General features: G+C 53.0%; 1 protein-coding gene across 7 annotated transcripts in view; it reads left to right on the plus strand.

The window, feature by feature from the left end:
- slc37a1 (solute carrier family 37 member 1) overlaps positions 1 to 19,700 on the plus strand; it is a 117,374-nt gene that overhangs the window by 1,879 nt on the left and 95,795 nt on the right. For 3 of the 7 annotated variants that reach the window (XR_005945898.1, XR_005945897.1, XM_041211968.1), the window contains exon 2: positions 15,776 to 15,984. The exons of 1 other annotated variant lie outside the window; for it this stretch is intronic. Coding sequence is in view for 3 of the 6 variants with exons in the window: in XM_041211968.1 (XP_041067902.1) it covers positions 15,929 to 15,984 (56 nt within the window). In the remaining 3 variants the exon portion in view is untranslated. Of the gene's footprint in view, positions 1 to 15,050; positions 15,373 to 15,616; positions 15,679 to 15,775; positions 15,985 to 16,112; positions 16,184 to 19,700 lie in introns of those variants that run through there. 3 more of the 7 variants (XM_041211970.1, XM_041211971.1, XM_041211972.1) reach the window with 3 other exon arrangements.

Raw genomic sequence — 19,700 nt, forward strand, 5'->3', positions numbered from 1 at the left:
GGACACGGGGAAGGGGCCGGGGAGTGGACACGGGGAAGGGGCCGGAGAGTGAACCCGGGGAGTGGACATGGGGAAGGGGCCGGGGAGTGAACCCGGGGAGTGGACACGGGGAGTGGACACGGGGAAGGGGCCGGGGAGTGGACACGGGGAAGGGGCCGGGGAGTGGACACGGGGAAGGGGCCGGGGAGTGGACACAGGGAAGGGGCCGGAGAGTGAACCCGGGGAGTGGACACGGGGAAGGGGCCGGAGAGTGAACCCGGGGAGTGGACACGGGGAGTGGACACGGGGAAGGGGCCGGGGAGTGGACACGGGGAAGGGGCCGGGGAGTGGACACAGGGAAGGGGCCGGAGAGTGAACCCGGGGAGTGGACACGGGGAAGGGGCCGGGGAGTGGACACGGGGAAGGGGCCGGGGAGTGGACACGGGGAAGGGGCCGGGGAGTGAACCCGGGGAGTGGACACGGGGAAGGGGCCGGGGAGTGGACACGGGGAAGGGGCCGTAGAGTGAACCCGGGGAGTGGACCCGGGGAGTGGACACGGGGAAGGGGCCGGGGAGTGGACACAGGGAAGGGGCCGGAGAGTGAACCCGGGGAGTGGACATGGGGAAGGGGCCGGGGAGTGGACACGGGGAAGGGGCCGGGGAGTGGACACAGGGAAGGGGCCGGAGAGTGAACCCGGGGAGTGGACATGGGGAAGAGGCCGGGGAGTGGACACGGGGAAGGGGCCGGGGAGTGGACACGGGGAAGGGGCCGGGGAGTGGACACGGGGAAGGGGCCGGGGAGTGGACACAGGGAAGGGGCCGGAGAGTGAACCCGGGGAGTGGACACGGGGAAGGGGCCGGGGAGTGGACACGGGGAAGGGGCCGGGGAGTGGACACGGGGAAGGGGCCGGGGAGTGGACACGGGGAAGGGGCCGGGGAGTGGACACGGGGAAGGGGCCGGAGAGTGAACCCGGGAAGGGGCCGGGGAGTGGACACAGGGAAGGGGCCGGGGAGTGGACACGGGGAGTGGACACGGGGAAGGGGCGGGAGAGTGGACACGGGGAAGGGGCCGGGGAGTGGACACGGGGAAGGGGCCGGGGAGTGGACACGCGGAAGGGGCGGGAGAGTGGATACGGGGAAGGGGCGGGAGAGTGGACACGGGAAAGGGGCCGGGGAGTGGACACGGGGAAGGGGCCGGGGAGTGGACACGGGGAAGGGGCCGGGGAGTGGACACGGGGAAGGGGCCGGGGAGTGGACACGGGGAAGGGGCCGGGGAGTGGACACGGGGAAGAGGCCGGGGAGTGGACACGGGGAAGGGGCCGGCGAGTGGACACGGGGAGTGGACACGGGGAAGGGGCCGGGGAGTGGACACGGGGAAGGGGCCGGAGAGTGAACCCGGGGAGTGGACATGGGGAAGGGGCCGGGGAGTGGACATGGGGAAGGGGCCGGGGAGTGGACACAGGGAAGGGGCCGGAGAGTGAACCCGGGGAGTGGACACGGGGAAGGGGCCGGGGAGTGGACACGGGGAAGGGGCCGGGGAGTGGACACGGGGAAGGGGCCGGGGAGTGGACACGGGGAAGGGGCCGGGGAGTGGACACGGGGAAGGGGCCGGGGAGTGGACACGGGGAAGGGGCCGGGGAGTGGACACGGGGAAGGGGCCGGGGAGTGGACACAGGGAAGGGGCCGGGGAGTGGACACAGGGAAGGGGCCGGAGAGTGAACCCGGGGAGTGGACACGGGGAAGGGGCCGGAGAGTGAACCCGGGGAGTGGACACGGGGAGTGGACACGGGGAAGGGGCCGGGGAGTGGACACGGGGAAGGGGCCGGGGAGTGGACACAGGGAAGGGGCCGGAGAGTGAACCCGGGGAGTGGACACGGGGAAGGGGCCGGGGAGTGGACACGGGGAAGGGGCCGGGGAGTGGACCCGGGGAGTGGACACGGGGAAGGGGCCGGAGAGTGAACCCGGGGAGTGGACACGGGGAAGGGGCCGGGGAGTGGACACGGGGAAGGGGCCGTAGAGTGAACCCGGGGAGTGGACACGGGGTAGGGGCCGGGGAGTGGACACAGGGAAGGGGCCGGAGAGTGAACCCGGGGAGTGGACACGGGGAAGGGGCCGGGGAGTGGACACGGGGTAGGGGCCGGAGAGTGAACCCGGGGAGTGGACATGGGGAAGGGGCCGGGGAGTGGACACAGGGAAGGGGCCGGAGAGTGAACCCGGGGAGTGGACACGGGGAAGGGGCCGGGGAGTGGACACGGGGAAGGGGCCGGGGAGTGGACACGGGGAAGGGGCCGGGGAGTGGACACGGGGAAGGGGCCGGGGAGTGGACACGGGGAAGGGGCCGGGGAGTGGACACGGGGAAGGGGCCGGGGAGTGGACACGGGGAAGGGGCCGGAGAGTGAACCCGGGGAAGGGGCCGGGGAGTGGACACGGGGAAGGGGCCGGGGAGTGGACACAGGGAAGGGGCCGGAGAGTGAACCCGGGGAGTGGACACGGGGAAGGGGCCGGGGAGTGGACACGGGGAAGGGGCCGGGGAGTGGACACGGGGAAGGGGCCGGGGAGTGGACACGGGGAAGGGGCCGGGGAGTGGACACGGGGAGTGGACACGGGGAAGGGGCGGGAGAGTGGACACGGGGAAGCGGCCGGGGAGTGGACACGGTGAAGGGGCCGGGGAGTGGACACGGGGAAGGGGCAGGAGAGTGGACATGGGGAAGGGGCCGGGGAGTGGACACGGGGAAGGGGCGGGGGAGTGGACACGGGGAAGGGGCCGGGGAGTGGACACGGGGAAGGGGCCGGGGAGTGGACACGGGGAAGGGGCCGGGGAGTGGACACGGGGAAGGGGCCGGGGAGTGGACACAGGGAAGGGGCCGGGGAGTGGACACAGGGAGTGGACATGGGGAAGGGGCCGGGGAGTGGACACGGGGAAGGGGCCGGGGAGTGGACACAGGGAAGGGGCCGGAGAGTGAACCCGGGGAGTGGACACAGGGAAGGGGCCGGGGAGTGGACACGGAGAAGCGGCCGGGGAGTGGACACGGGGAGGGGGCCGGGGAGTGGACACGGGGAAGAGGCCGGGGAGTGGACACGGGGAGGGGGCCGGGGAGTGGACACGGGGAAGGGGCCGGGGAGTGGACACGGGGAAGGGGCCGGAGAGTGAACCCGGGGAAGGGGCCGGGGAGTGGACACGGGGAAGGGGCCGGGGAGTGGACACGGCGAAGGGGCCGGGGAGTGGACACGGCGAAGGGGCCGGGGAGTGGACACGGGGAGTGGACACGGGGAAGGGGCGGGAGAGTGGACACGGGGAAGGGGCCGGGGAGTGGACGCGGGGAAGGGGCCGGGGAGTGGACGCGGGGAAGGGGCCGGGGAGTGGACGCGGGGAAGGGGCCGGGGAGTGGACACGGGGAAGGGGCCGGGGAGTGGACACGGGGAAGGGGCCGGGGAGAGGACACGGGGAAGGGGCCGGGGAGTGGACACGGGGAAGGGGCCGGAGAGTGAACCCGGGGAGTGGACACGGGGAAGGGGCCGGGGAGTGGACACGGGGAAGGGGCCGGGGAGTGGACACGGGGAAGGGGCCGGGGAGAGGACACGGGGAAGGGGCCGGGGAGTGGACTTGGAGGGAGACTTAGACATCAGGACAGCGGGGCAGAGCAGTTGGCATTGGAACCTGAACCCAGAGAGCAGGGCAGTGGAATTGCTCTGTATTTTTATTATCCATTCACAGGATGTGTGTGTCACTGGCTGGGCCAGCATTTATTACCCATCCTTATAGCCTTGAGAAGGTGGTGGTGAGCTGCCTTCTTGAACCGCTGCAGTCCATGTGGTGTAGGTACACCCACAGTGCTGTTAGGGAGGGAGTTCCAGGATTTTGACCCAGCGACAGTGAAGGAATGGTGATATATTTCCAAGTCAGGATGGTGAGTGACTCGGAGTGCAACTTCCAGGTGGTGGTGTTCCCATCTATCTGCTGCCCTTGGCCTTTTAGATGGTAGAGGTCATGGGTTTGGAAGGTGCTGTCTAAGGAGCCTTGGTGAGTTCCTGCAGTGCATCTTTTGGATGGTACACACACTGCTATTGTGCATCGGTGGTGGAGGGAGAGAATGTTTGTGGATGTGGTGCCAGTCAAGCGGGGCTGCTTTGTCCTGGATGTTATCCAGCTTCTTGAGTGTTGTGGGAGCTCCCTCAACATCCAGGGCCCCCTGGATTTGTTGGTCCCACCCTTTGTCTTTACTGGAATATGTTGGCCCTGTACTCTCCCTATTTCATCCTTGAATGAGTCCCACTGCTCTGACACAGATTTACCTAAAAGTAGCTGCTCCCAGTCCAATCTGGCTAAATTATATCTGATCTTATTAAAATCGGCCTTCCCCCAATTTAGAACTCTGATTTCGGCCCATCCTTGTCCTTTTCCTCCATAACCTTGAATTTAACGGAGTTATGATCACTATCTGCAAAATGCTCCCCCACTGATATCTCTACCACTTGCCCAGCTTCATTCCCTAAAATTAAGTCCAGGACTGCCCCCGTGTTGGAGGACCTTCTACGTACTGGCTTAAAAAGCTCTCCTGGATACATTTTAAGAATTCAGCTCCCTCTAAACCAGCTAATGTTGTGGAATTTGAAATCCCCCACTATTACTACCCTATTGTTTTTACACTTCTCTGAAATTTGCCTACTTATCTGCTCTTCTATTTCTCTCTGACTGTTTGGGAGCCTATAGTACACTCCTAGCAATGTGATTGCTCCTTTTTTGTTTTTCAGTTCTACCCATATGGTTTCATTTGAGGAGCCTTCTAAGATGACATCTCTCCTCACTGCTGTAATTGATTCCTTGGTCAATATTGCGATACCCCCTCCTCTTTTACCTCCTCCCTGTCTTGCCTGAAGACCTTACATCCTGGAATATTGAGCTGCCAGTCCTGTTCCTCTCTCAACCATGTCTCTGTGACAGCAATGACATCATACTTCCATATGTTAATTTGTGCCCTCAACTCATCTGCCTTATTTGTCAGACTCCTTGCATTAAAATAAATACCATCCAACCTTGCAAACTGGTCTATGATTTCTATGCCTTCCAGACTCACTTGCTTTCTCTTCTAATTTTGGCTGTGCATCTCCCACTACTGAACTTCCTCTCAGGATTCCATCCCCCTGCCAAGTTAGTTTAAACCCTCCCCAACAGCACTAGCAAACCTCCCCGCAAGGATGTTGGTCCCATTCAGGTTCAGGTGCAACCCGTCAGCCTTGTACAGGTCCCACCACCTCCAGAAATGTTGCCAATGTCCCAGAAATCTAAAGCCCTCCCTCCTGCACCATCTCTCCAGCCACACATTCATCTGAACTAACCTCCTATTTCTATACTCACTAGCGCGTGGCACTGGAAGTAATCCAGAGATGACTACCTTTGAGGTCCTGTTTTTTAATCTGTTTCCTAAATTCTGCTTGCAGGACCTCATCCCTCTTTCTACCTATGTCGTTGGTACCAATATGTACCACGATCCCTGTCTGTTTGCCCTCCCCCTTTAGAATACCCTGCAGCCATTCAGTGACATCCTTGACCCTGGTACCAGGGAGGCAACATACCATCCTGGAGTCACGTCTACAGCCACAGAAATGCCTGTCTGTTCCCCTTACCATCGAGTCTCCTACCACTATTACTCTTCCCCTCTGTTTCCTCCCCACCCCCTATGCAGCTGAGCCACTCAGCGCCATGAGCGTGGCTGCACTCCCCAGAGGAACCATCACTCTCACCGTTTTCTCACACAGAAAAACTGTTCTTGAGCGAGATGCACCCTGGGGATTTCCTACCTGCCTGACACCTTTCTTCTGACTGATGGTCACTCTTTCCCTCTCTGTCTGCACTTCCATAAGCTGTGGGGTGACCATATCTTAAAACATGCTATCCATGAAACTCTCAGCCTCGCGGATGTACCTCAGAGTCTCCAGCTGCTGCTCAAACTCCGAAACTCAGAGCTCAAGTAGCTGCAGCTGGTGGCACCTCCTGCACACGTGGTCAAGTCAGAGCACAAGGAGCATCTAGGACTTCCCACATGTTGCAGGCAGTACATAACACGGGACTGAGCTGCCCTGCCATGCATCTCATTGGAAAAAAAGCCCTCCAAGTTAAATACAGTAAAAAAATGTTAAATTATTTATGTACTTTAAATAAAAACTAGAACTCTTACCTTTCACAGAATCACAGTGCAGAAGAGGCCCTTCAGCCCATCGAGTCTGCACCGACACATAAGAAACACTTGACCTACCATTTGACCTAACCCCATTTACCAGCACTTGGCCCATAGCCTTGAATGTTATGAGGTGCCAAGGGCTCATCCAGGTACTTTTTAAAGGATGTGAGGCAACCCGCCTCCACCACCCTCCCAGGCAGTGCATTCCAGACCGTCACCACCCTCTGGGTAAAAAAGTTTTTCCTCACATCCCCCTAAACCTCCTGCCCCGCACCTTGAACTTGTGTCCCCTCGTGACTGACCTTTCAACTAAGGGGAGCAGCTGCTCCCTATCCACCCTGTCCATGCCCCTCATAATCTTGTACACCTCGATCAAGTCGCCCCTCAGTCTTCTCTGCTCCAACAAAAACAACCCAAGTCTATCCAACCTCTCTTCATAACTTAAATGTTCCATCCCAGGCAACATCCTGGTGAATCTCCTCTGCACCCCATCCAGTGCAACCACATCCTTCCTATAATGTGGCGACCAGAACTGCACACACTACTCCAGCTGTGGCCTCACCAAGGTTCTATACAACTCCAACATGACCTCTCTACTTTTGTAATCTATGCCTCGATTGATAAAGGCAAGTGTCCCAAAAACCTTTTTCACCACTCCACTAACATGCCGCTCCACCTTCAGAGATCTATGGACACATACGCCAAGGACCCTTTGGTCCTCAGAAATTCCTAGTGTCATGCCATTCATTGAATACTTCCTTGTCAAATTACTCCTTCCAAAGTGTATCACCTCACACTTTTCAGGGTTAAATTCCATCTGCCACTTATCTGCCCATTTGACCATCCCGTCTATATCTTCCTGTAGCCCAAGACACTCAACCTCACTGTTAACCACCATCTTGTGTGTGTGAGAGAGGGAGAGCGAGAGAATGTGTGAGTGTGTGTCTGTGTGTTTACATCTGAGTTTCCTGAGCTTAATCTATTTTAAACTGGAGAAAAACACTTATCCACTACTCACCAATCAGCTCTCACTTTTGTGCTGACGTTACTTGTTGAAGCTTCCCCACACTCGCGTTGGTTCTGATCTCTCCGTTGCCCTCTTGCACTGTCTTGTGATGTCACTCTTGTTATTTTCAACAAGAACTGATTGCAGGACGCTCTTCCCAGACTGCATTACCGTGATGCTGACTGCAGGACACTCTTCCCAGACTGCTTCACCGCGATGCTGAATGCAGGACGCTCTTCCCAGACAGCTTTACCGTGATGCTGACTGCAGGACGCTCTTCCCAGACTGCTTCACCGCGATGCTGACTGCAGGACACTCTTCCCAGACTGCTTCACCGCGATGCTGACTGCAGGACACTCTTCCCAGACTGCTTCACCGCGATGCTGAATGCAGGACACCTTTCCCAGACTGCTTCACCACGATGCTGACTGCAGGACACTCTTCCCAGACTGCATCACCGCGATGCTGAATGCAGGACGCACTTCCCAGACTGCTTCACCACGATGCTGACTGCAGGACACTCTTCCCAGACTGCTTCACTGCGATGCTGACTGCAGGATGCGCTTCCCAGACTGCTTCACCGCGATGCTGACTGCAGGACACTCTTCCCAGACTGCTTCACCACGAGGCTGACTGCAGGACACATTTCCAAGACTGCTTCACCGTGATGCTGAATGCAGGACGCTCTTCCCAGTCTGCTTCACCGCGTTGCTGAATGCAGGACACTCTTCCCAGACTGCATCACCGTGATGCTGAATGCAGGACACTCTTCCCAGAATGCATCACCGTGATGCTGACTGCGGAACACTCTTCCCAGTCTGCTTCACTGCGATGCTGAATGCAGGACACTCTTCCCAGACTGCTTCACTGCGATGCTGAATGCAGGACGCTCTTCCCAGACTGCTTCACTGCGAAGCTGAATGCAGGATGCTCTTCCCAGACTGCTTCACCGTGATGCTGAATGCAGGATGCTCTTCCCAGACTGCTTCACTGCGAAGCTGAATGCAGGATGCTCTTCCCAGACTGCTGCACCGTGATGCTGAATGCAGGACGCTCTTCCCAGACTGCTTCACTGCGATGCTGAATGCAGGACACTCTTCCCAGACTGCATCACTGTGATGCTGACTGCAGGACGCTCTTCCCAGACTGCTTCACTGCGATGCTGAATGCAGGACGCTCTTCCCAGACTGCTTCACCGCGATGCTGACTGCAGGACGCTCTTCCCAGACTGCTTCACCGCGATGCTGAATGCAGGACGCTCTTCCCAGACTGTTTCACCGCGATGCTGGATGCAGGACACTATTCCCAGGCTGCTTCACTGCGATGCTGGATGCAGGACACTCTTCCCAGACTGCATCACCGTGATGCTGACTGCAGGACACTCTTCCCAGACTGCGTCACTGCGATGCTGACTGCAGGACACTATTCCCAGACTGCATCACTGTGATGCTGAATGCAGGACACTCTTCCCAGACTGCCTCACTGCGATGCTGAATGCAGGACACGCTTCCCAGACTGCATCACCGCGATGCTGACTGCAGGACACTCTTCCCAGACTGCTTTACCGCGATGCTGACTGCAGGACACTCTTCCCAGACTGCATCACCGTGATGCTGAATGCAGGACAGTCTTCCCAGACTGCTTCACCGTGATGCTGAATGCAGGACACTCTTCCCAGACTGCTTCCCCGCGATGTTGACTGCAGGACACTTTTCCCAGACTGCTTCACAGTGATTCTGAATGCAGGACACTATTCCCAGACTGCTTTACCGCGATGCTGAATGCAGGACACTCTTCCCAGACTGCTTCCCCGCGATGTTGACTGCAGGACACTTTTCCCAGACTGCTTCACCGTGATTCTGAATGCAGGACGCTCTTCCCAGACTGCTTTACCGCGATGCTGAATGCAGGACGCTCTTCCCAGACTGCTTCACCGCGATGCTGACTGCAGGACACTCTTCCCAGACTGCATCACTGCGATGCTGACTGCAGGACACTCTTCCCAGACTGCCACACTGCGATGCTGACTGCAGGACACTCTTCCCAGACTGCATCACCGTGATGCTGAATGCAGGACAGTCTTCCCAGACTGCTTCACCGTGATGCTGAATGCAGGACAGTCTTCCCAGACTGCTTCCCCGCGATGTTGACTGCAGGACACTTTTCCCAGACTGCTTCACCGTGATTCTGAATGCAGGACGCTCTTCCCAGACTGCTTTACCGCGATGCTGAATGCAGGACTCTCTTCCCAGACTGCATCACCGTGATGCTGACTGCAGGACGCTCTCCCCAGACTGCATCACTGTGATGCTGACTGTAGGACACTCTTCCCAGACTGCATCACCGCGATGCTGAATGCAGGACACATTTCCCAGACTGCATTACCGTGATGCTGACTGCAGGACACTCTTCCCAGACTGCATCACTGCGATGCTGACTGCAGGACACTCTTCCCAGACTGCATCACTGTGATGCTGAATGCAGGACAGTCTTCCCAGACTGCTTCACCGTGATGCTGAATGCAGGACAGTCTTCCCAGACTGCTTCACCGCGATGCTGAATGCAGGACGCTCTTCCCAGACTGCTTCACCGCGATGCTGAATGCAGGACACTCTTCCCAGACTGCATCACCACGATGCTGAATGCAGGACGCTCTTCCCAGACTGCATCACCGTGATGCTGACTGCAGGACGCTCTCCCCAGACTGCATCACTGTGATGCTGACTGCAGGAAACTCTTCCCAGACTGCCTCACCGCGATGCTGACTGCAGGACGCTCTTCCCAGACTGCTTCACCATGATGCTGACTGCAGGACACTCTTCCCAGACTGCATCACCGCGATGCTGAATGCAGGACACATTTCCCAGACTGCATTACCGTGATGCTGACTGCAGGACACTCTTCCCAGACTGCTTCACCGTGATGGTGAATGCAGGACACTCTTCCCAGACTGTATCACCGCGATGCTGAATGCAGGACACTCTTCCCAGACTGCATCACCGCGATGGTGAATGCAGGACACTCTTCCCAGACTGCTTCACCGTGATGCTGTCTGTAGGACGCACTTCCCAGACTGCCTCACCGCGATGCTGACTGCAGGACACTCTTCCCAGACTGCTTCACTACGATGTTGAATGCAGGACGCCCTTCCCAGACTGCATCACCGTGATGCTGACTGCAGGACACTCTTCCCAGACTGCATCACCGCGATGCTGAATGCAGGACACTCTTCCCAGACTGCATCACCGTGATGCTGACTGCAGGACACTCTTCCCAGACTGCCTCACTGCGATGCTGAATGCAGGATGCTCTTCCCAGACTGCATCACTGTGATGCTGACTGCAGGACACTCTTCCCAGCTTGCCTCACCGCAATGCTGAATGCAGGACACTCTTCCCAGACTGCTTCACTGTGATGCTGAATGCAGGACACTCTTCCCAGACTGCTTCACTGTGATGCTGAATGCAGGACACTCTTCCCAGACTGCATCACCACGATGCTGAATGAAGGACGCTCTTCCCAGACTGCATCACCGTGATGCTGACTGCAGGACACTCTTCCCAGACTGCTTCACTGTGATGCTGACTGCAGGACACTCTTCCCAGACTGCCTCACTGCGATGTTGAATGCAGGACACTCTTCCCAGACTGCTTCACTGCGATGCTGAATGCAGGACGCTCTTCCCAGACTGCTTCACCGTGATGCTAAATGCAGGATGCTCTTCCCAGACTGCTTCACCGTGATGCTGACTGCAGGACACTCTTCCCAGACTGCTTCACCGTGATGCTGAATGCAGGATGCTCTTCCCAGACTGCTTGACTGCGATGCTGAATGCAGGACACTCTTCCCAGACTGCATCACTGTGATGCTGACTGCAGGACACTCTTCCCAGACCGCTTCACCGCGATGCTGACTGCAGGACGCTCTTCCCAGACTGCTTCACCGCGATGCTGAATGCAGGACACTCTTCCCAGACTGCATCACCGTGATGCTGACTGCAGGACACTCTTCCCAGACTGCGTCACTGCGATGCTGACTGCAGGACACTCTTCCCAGACTGCTTCACTGCGATGCTGAATGCAGGACGCTCTTCCCAGACTGCTTCACCTCGATGCTGAATGCAGGACACTCTTCCCAGACTGCTTCACCGCGATGCTGAATGCAGGACACTCTTCCCAGACTGCTTCACCGCGATGCTGAATGCAGGACGCTCTTCCCAGACTGCTTCCCCGCGATGGTGACTGCAGGACACTTTTCCCAGACTGCTTCACCGTGATTCTGAATGCAGGACGCTCTTCCCAGACTGCTTCACCGCAATGCTGACTGCAGGACGCTCTTCCCAGACTGCTTTACCGCGATGCTGAATGCAGGACACTCTTCCTAGACTGCTTCACCGCGATGCTGAATGCAGGACACTCTTCGCAGACTGCTTCACCGCGATGCTGAATGCAGGACACTCTTCCCAGACTGCATCACCGTGATGCTGACTGCAGGACACTCTTCCCAGACTGCATCACTGCGTTGCTGACTGCAGGACACTCTTCCCAGACTGCCTCACTGCGATGCTGACTGCAGGACACTCTTCCCAGACTGCATCACCGTGATGCTGACTGCAGGACACTCTTCCCAGCTTGCCTCACCGCAATGCTGAATTCAGGACACTCTTCCCAGACTGCTTCACCGTGATGCTGACTGCAGGACACTCTTCCCAGACTGCATCACTGTGATGCTGACTGCAGGACACTCTTCCCAGACTGCTTCACTGCGATGCTGAATGCAGGACCCTCTTCCCAGACTGCATCACTGTGATGCTGACTGCAGGACACTCTTCCCAGACTGCTTCACTGCGATGCTGAATGCAGGACACTCTTCCCAGACTGCTTCACTGTGATGCTGAATGCAGGATGCTCTTCCCAGACTGCCTCACCGCGATGCTGAATGCAGGATGCTCTTCCCAGACATCTTATGATGGAACAAGATCAATGATGAAGCAGCTGAAGACATAAACTTGGTCCCGACCCTGAGGAACTCCTGCAGCGATGCGCTGGAGCTGAGATGATTGACCTCCAACAACCAAATCCACTTTCCTTTGTTCTAGGTATGACTCCAACCAGTGGAGAGTTTTCCCCTGATTCCCACTGACTCCACGTTTGCCAGGGCTCCTTGATAGCACACTCGGTCAAATGCTGCCTTGATGTCAAGGGCAGTCACACTCGCCTCACCTCTGGAGTTCAGCTCTTTTGTCCATGTTTGAACCAAGGCTGTAATGAGGTCAGGAGCTGAGTGGCCCTGGCGGAACCTAAACTGGGTATCAGTGAGCAGGTTATTGCTAAGCAAGTGCGCTTTTCAACACTGTTGATGACCCATTCCATTACTTTACTGATGATGGAGAGTAGACTGATGGGGCGATAATTGGCCAGGTTGGATTTGTCCTGCATTTTGTCCAGGACATACCTGGGCAATTTTCCACATAGCTGGGTAGATGCCAGTGTTGTAGCTGCACTGGAACAGCTTGGCTAGGGGCATGGCAAGTTCTGGAGCACAAGTTTTCAGTACTATTGCCGGAATATTGTCAGGGCCTGTAGCTGTTGTGGTATCCAGTGCCTTCAGCCATTTCTTGATATCACGTGGAGTGAATCGAATTGGCTGAAGGCTGGCATCTGTGATGCTGGGGACCTCCGGAGGATGCTGAGATGGATTATCCACTCGGCATTTCAAGTTGATAGTGTTGCGAATGCTTCAGCCTTATCTTTTGCACTGATGTGCTGGTCTCCTCCATCATTGAGAATGGGGATATTTGTGGATCTCCCTCTAGTGAGTTGTTTAATTATCCACCACCATTCAGGACTGGATGTGGCAGGATTGTAGAGCTTAGATCTGATCCATTAGTTGAGGAATCGCTTAGCCCTGTTGATCACTTGCTGCTTATGCTGTTTGGCACACAAGTAGTCCTGTGTTATAGCTTCACCAGGTTGACATCTCATTTTTAGGTATGCCTGGTGCTGCTCCTGGCATTCCCTCCTGCACTGTTCATTGAACCAGGGTTGATCCTCTGGCTTGATGGTAATGGTAGAGTGGGGGATATGCAGGGCCATGAGGTTACGGATTGTGTTTGAGTACAATTCTGCTGCTGCTGATGGCCCCCAGCACCTCATGGATGCCCAGTCTTGAGTTGCTAGATCTGTTCAAAATCTATCCCATTTAGCACGGTGGTAGTGCCACAAACACGATGGAGGGTATCCTCAATGTGAAGACAGGACTTCGTCTCCACAATGACTGTGTGGTGGTCTCTCCTACCGATACTGTCATGGACAGATACATCTGTGACAGGCAGGTTGGTGAGGATGAGGTCAAGTATGTTTTTCCCTCTTGTTGGCTCCCTCACCACCTGCTGCAGACCCAGTCTAGCAGCTATGTCCTTTAGGACTCAGCCAGCTCGGTGATGGATATTGAAGACCCTACCCAGAGTACATTCTGTGGCCTTGCCACCCTCAGTGCTTCCTCCAAGTGATGTTCAACATGGAGGAGCACTGATTCATTAGCTGAGGGAGGGAGGTACGTGGTAATCAGCAGGAGGTTTCCTTGCCCATGTTTGACCTGATGCCATGAGACGTCATGGGGTCTGGAGTCGATGTTGAGTACTCCCAGGGCAACTCCTCCTTGACTGTATACCACTGTGCCCCCACCTCTGCTGTGTCTGCCCTGCTGGTGGGACAGGACATACCAAGGGATGGTGTTGGTGGTGTCTGGGACATTATCTGTAAGGTACGATTCCATGAGGATGACTATGTCAGGCTGTTGCTTGACTATTCTGTGAGACGCTCTCCCAATTTAGCCCCCAGATGTCAGTAAGGGGGACTTTGCAGGGTTGACAGGGTTGAGATTGCCATTGTCATTTCCGGTGTCCAGGTTGATGCCAGGTGGTCCATCTGGTTTTCTTCTTTAAAGACTTCGTAGTGATTTGATACATTGAGTATCTTGCAAGGCCATCTAAGAGGGCATTTAAGAGTCATCCTCATTGCTGTGGGTCTGGAGTCACATGTAGGCCAGACCAGGTAAGGACGGCAGATTTCCTTCCCTAAAGGACATTAGTGACCCAGATGATTGTTTAGGACATTCGATGATAGTTTCATGGTCATCATTACTGAGACTAGCTTTATATTCCAGGTTTATTAATTGAAATTAAATTCCACCAGCTGCCATGGTGGGGTTTGAACCTGCGTCCCCAGAGCGTTAGCCTGGGCCTCTGGGTTACTAGCCCAGTGACAGTGCCTTCCCTGTGGCAGGTACCTGAATCCCATCCTGGATGAAAGGGATGCCAGGATGTTAAATTCAGCTGCCAACTGATGTGGGTACAGCAGTTACATGACCCTGCAGCACTGGTAGTATGGTTCACAGCTCACTGCACACTGGCTCTCACTGGAAGTTGGGGCCCTGCACAAGTGATGCAGTGATCCACTGTGCCTGATATGGGACCTGTTTGACCCATTGTAGTAGCATTCGATCCAGTGTGCCAGGTGTATTAATTTTGGAAATTAAAATCACACCGTGCATTCGTATGCTTTTTGTCTCCTTGGCACCAGTTTTTGGTTAAAAAAAAATGGGGAATTCAAGTTCTGGGGACTCGGCAGAAGTTTTCATACAAGTTAAAATCGTGTCCTATACTCAATAGCATGTTGGTGATCACAAGGTGCACTGCGGGGGGGTGGTGAACGGTTTGGAGAATGTGCATGAGTTAGTGGAGACTAAGTGCTTTAATTTAAAATAAATTTGATCTGATTGGTTGATCTGGCATGCAATTATGCTACATTATCTTGTGATTAGAGTGAATGATCATGTTATCCATCAGCTATTCCAGTTGCCCTTGAAGTTAGTTGCTTCATTTCCTTGTGTGTGTATATTGAGCTGGGGAATTGTTGGAGTGCTCCACGTTATTTCTGCTGAATGTTTACAAACTGACGAACATTTCTCTTTGAAAACTAACCACAACTCTGGTGTGTCCTCATTGAGTTTCCGACATCATCCTTGAATATTATTTTTGGTGATTTTCAGTAGCCTGCCATTACAAACAGGAAATTCATAATCTCAGCTCTGCTGCAGTTACTATTTCGGTTCGAGAACATGATCACAGAAATTCTCCCCCCCCCTACTCTCTCCTGAGTGGTTGAGGGGGTGCAGTGGTCACAAAATTTCAAAAAGGAAATTTCAGGTGAGGAACACAGCCACAAAGGGAACCTAGTTGTGAAATGTTGAAACCTGTGAATATTTTTATTGGTAATTCTAAGCTTTGATTCAACTGATGAGATGTTTTCCTATTGTCAGATTAGGTGTTTATTTGGTTTCAGTGGGAGTGTTTGAGTTGGATAGGAAAGGGGAGCAGTCTGTTTAGCATTGTTGCCTGGAGGTAAGTGAATGATTAAAGAATGCAGCACGAGTGGCTACTCCAGTATGTTAATGAAGAGGAGATGAGTTCTGTTCTGATTCTAGTGAGACTGTGACTCAGGGCACAGTCATTGTGAGCAAATATTCATCGTTAACGATGTTAATTGTCAGTTTCAACAGCTTTTAATGATCTGAACTATAATAAATAGTAATTATCTGCCTTTCTACAGATCATTCACTGAGAGGAGGATTGGGAGGAGAACAGTGTGATGACATTTTTTTACGTAAATAGTTAAAAATATTCAAAGCCAACAGCTTCATAATCAATAAGGCGAAACATTTCACTAGCTCCTGGGTGTTCAGAAGACACTGGGAGCAAATCAATGGCATCGCTGCCCCTAGGTATTCGCTTCCTAGCTTCATTTACACGGGATCAGTGGTAAGTTCAGCTTTAATGAGGGTGTTGCTATCTTTTGTATTCATTTCCTGTTGTGTGTAATGTGATGATTGAATTGAAGCTTGTCTATTTTTGAGTCTTGCATCATATCTCTGCAGCTTATCAGCACCAGCTTATAAAAGTCATCAAGTGCTTTCTATCGCCTGTTAAAGTAAATAGACTCTCCTGGAATTATCTGCAGGTAGGGTTTGTACTTGAAGATACTGCCAATAGGCAGAGCTGGCTTTAATGTGTGTAGCTTGGTGTGGTTCAGAATTGACAGAGCTAATAATGGATTTGCAAATAACCTGGGGTAAACGTGCATTGCCTTTAAATTCTGTTCTAATGTTGTCCTTCTGCCCAATATCCCTACTGCTGTTAATGCTGGGTGTGAACCGTGTTAGAAAAACAGACATTTCTGCCAAGTGATTTAATCAATTCACACAGCAGATAATGCAAGAAAATGTACACTGAGGGCATGCAGGAGTAATAAATGGTACAGTAAATAATGTAGATAAAAGGGAAGGTGTGAACTGAGGATGAGTACTTTTTGTGCAAATAACTCATTCTTATAGAAAATAATATATTTAAACCTACTTTGTCATTAAGCCAGAGCCTGCTGGTTGATAAAAGTAAAATGGTAGGATGGGTGAAGGTTGTTCAAGGTGGTTTAAAAAGGCAGACAGGGTCGTGGGCTTTACAAATAGAGCTGGAGAGTACAAAAGCAAGATGATTGAGATAAACCTGTATGAACATCAGTTTGTCCTCAATTTTTAGGAAGCATCTGTTTTTAGAGAGGGTGCAGAAAGGATTTACAAGAATGAAACACAAACTAGGAGCAGGAGTAGGCCATTCAGCCCTTCGAGTCTGCTCCACCATTCATTATGATCATGGCTGATCATCTCAACTCAATAGCCTGCTCCCACTTTCTCCCCATACCCTTTGATCCCTTTCGCCCCAAGAGCTATATCTAACTCCTTCTTGAAAACATACAATGTTTTGGCCTCAACTACTTTCTGTGGTAGTGAATTCCACAGGCTCACCACTCTCTGGGTGAAGAAATTTCTCCTCATCTCAGTCCTAAATGGTCTACCCCATATCCTCAGACTGTGACCCCTGGTTCTGGACTCCCCCACCATCGGGAACATCCTTCCTGCATCTACCCTGTCTAGTCCTGTTAGAATTTTATAGGTTTCTATGAGATCCCCCCTCATTCTTCTGAACTCCAGCGAATATAATCCTAATCGACTCAATCTCTCCTCATATGTCAGTCCCGCCATCCCAGGAATCAGTCTGGTAAACCTTTGCTGCACTCCCTCTATAGCAGGTACATCCTTCCTCAGATAAGGAGACCAAAACTGCACACAATATTCCAGGTGTGGTCTCACCAAGGCCCTGTACAATTGCAGCAAGATATCCCTGCTCCTGTACTCGAATCCTCTCGCTATGAAGGCTAACATACCATTTGCCCTCTTTACTGCCTGTTGCACCTGCATGCTTACCTTCAGCGACTAGTGCATGAAGACACCCAGGTCTCGTTGCACATTCCCCTCTCTCCATTGATAGCCATTCAGATAATCTGCCTTCCTGTTTTTGTTACCAAAGTGGATAACCTCACATTTATCCACATTATACTGCATTTGCCATGTATTTGCCCACTCACTCAGCTTGTCCAAATCACACTGAAGCATCTCTGCATCCTCCTCACAGCTCACCCTCCCACCCAGCTTTGTGTCATCTGCAAATCTGGAGATATTACATTTAGTTCCCTCATCTAAATCATTAATGTATATTGTGAATAACTGGGGTCCCAGCACTGATCCCTGCGGTACCCCACTAGTCACTGCCTGCCATTCAGAAAAAAGACCCGTTTATTCCTACTTTTTGTTTCCTGTCTGCCAACCAGTTTTCTATCCATCTCAAAACACTACCCCCAATCCCATGTGCTTTAATTTTACGCGCTATCCTCTTATGTGGGACTTTGTCGAATGCCTTCTGAAAGTCCAAATAAACCACATCCACTGGCTCCCCCTCATCAACTCTACTAGTTACATTCTCGAAAAATTCCAGTAGATTTGTGAAGCATGATTTCCCTTTCGTAAATCCATGCTGACTGTGTCCGATTCTGCCACTGTTTTCCCCTTGCTGTGCTCTTAAATCTTTTATAATGGACTGTAGAATTTTCCCCACTACCGACGTCAGGCTGACTAGTCTATAATTCCCGGTTTTCTCTCTACCTCCCTTTTTAATAGTGGGGTTACATTAGCTACCTTCCAATCTGTAGGAACTGTTCCAGAGTCTATAGAATCTCGGAAGATGACCACCAATGCATCCACTATTTCTTGGGCCACTTCCTTAAGTACTCTGGGATGTAGATTATCAGGCCTTGGGGATTTATTGGCCTTCAATCCCATCAATTTCCCCAATACCATTTCCCTACTAATACTGATTTCTTTCAGTTCCTCCCTCTCATTAAACCCTGTGTTCTCCAACATTTCTGGTATGTTATTTGTGTCCTCCTTTGTGAAGACAGAACCAAAGTATGTATTTCATTGGTCAGCCGTTTCTTTGTTCCCCATTATAAATTCCCCTGTTTCTGACTGGAAGGGACCTACATTTGTCTTCACCAATCTTTTTCTCTTCACATACCTATAGAAACTTTTACAGTCAGTTTTTATGTTCCCCGCAATCTTACTCTCGTACTCTACTTTCCCTTTTTTAATCAATCCCTTGGTCCTCATTTGCTGAATTCTAAACTGCTCCCAATCCTCAGGTTTGTTGTTTTTTCTGGCCAATTTGTATGTCTCTTCCTTGCATCTAATACTATCTCTAATTTCCCTTGTAAGCCATGGTTTGGCCACCTTTTCTGTTTTAATAGGAATAAACAGGAATAAACAATTGTTGCAGTTCACCCATGCGCTCTTTGAATGTTTGGCATTTGCCTATCCACCGTCATCCCTTTAAGTAACGTTTCCCAATCCATCATAGCCAACTCGCGCCTCATACCATCATAGTTTCCTTTATTAAGATTCAGGACCCTAGTCTCAGAACCAACTACATCACTCTCCATCTTGAATCCCCTATAACTATTGCATTCAGTGGTTCCAGGGATGAGGGAGTTTCGGTTATGTAGATAGATTGGAGTAGCTGGGTTTGTTTTCCTTCAAGAAGAGAAGGCTGAGAGGAGATTTGATTGAGGTGTTCAAAATCAGGAGGGGTCTGGACAGAGTATATAGGGAGAAACTGTTCCCATTGGCGGAAGGGTCGAGCAACAAAGGGCACAGATTTAAGAGATTGGCTAAAGGTTAAAGATATGAGGAACTTGTTTTGAACACTGAGTGCTGAGAATCTGGAATGCGCTGTCTGAAAATGTGGTGGAGGTAGGTTCAATTGTGGCTTTGAACAGGGAATTGAATAATTATCTGAAGTGACAAATATTGCAGGGCAAAGGCAAGGGAGTGGGATGAGTTGAATGGTACAGGCATGATGGACCAAATGGCCTCCTCATCTGCTGTAACCACTCTATGATACTAGATCTTTAAAAAGGTCATTTCAGGGGAACAGGGCTAGGACAGTGGGTTAGTCAATGGCCTTTTGTCTCTGTGACCATGGTTCAATGGATGAAAAATTTCTCTGTTGGCTGGTTATTAGTGGCCTGTGCGTTTGAGTCTGGTCAATCTCAATCCAGTTTCCGATAGGAATGGGCCAACAGCAAGAAC

The sequence above is a fragment of the Carcharodon carcharias genome, chromosome 18 (genome assembly GCF_017639515.1).
Source record: "Carcharodon carcharias isolate sCarCar2 chromosome 18, sCarCar2.pri, whole genome shotgun sequence".
Taxonomy (NCBI): Eukaryota; Metazoa; Chordata; class Chondrichthyes; order Lamniformes; family Lamnidae; genus Carcharodon; species Carcharodon carcharias.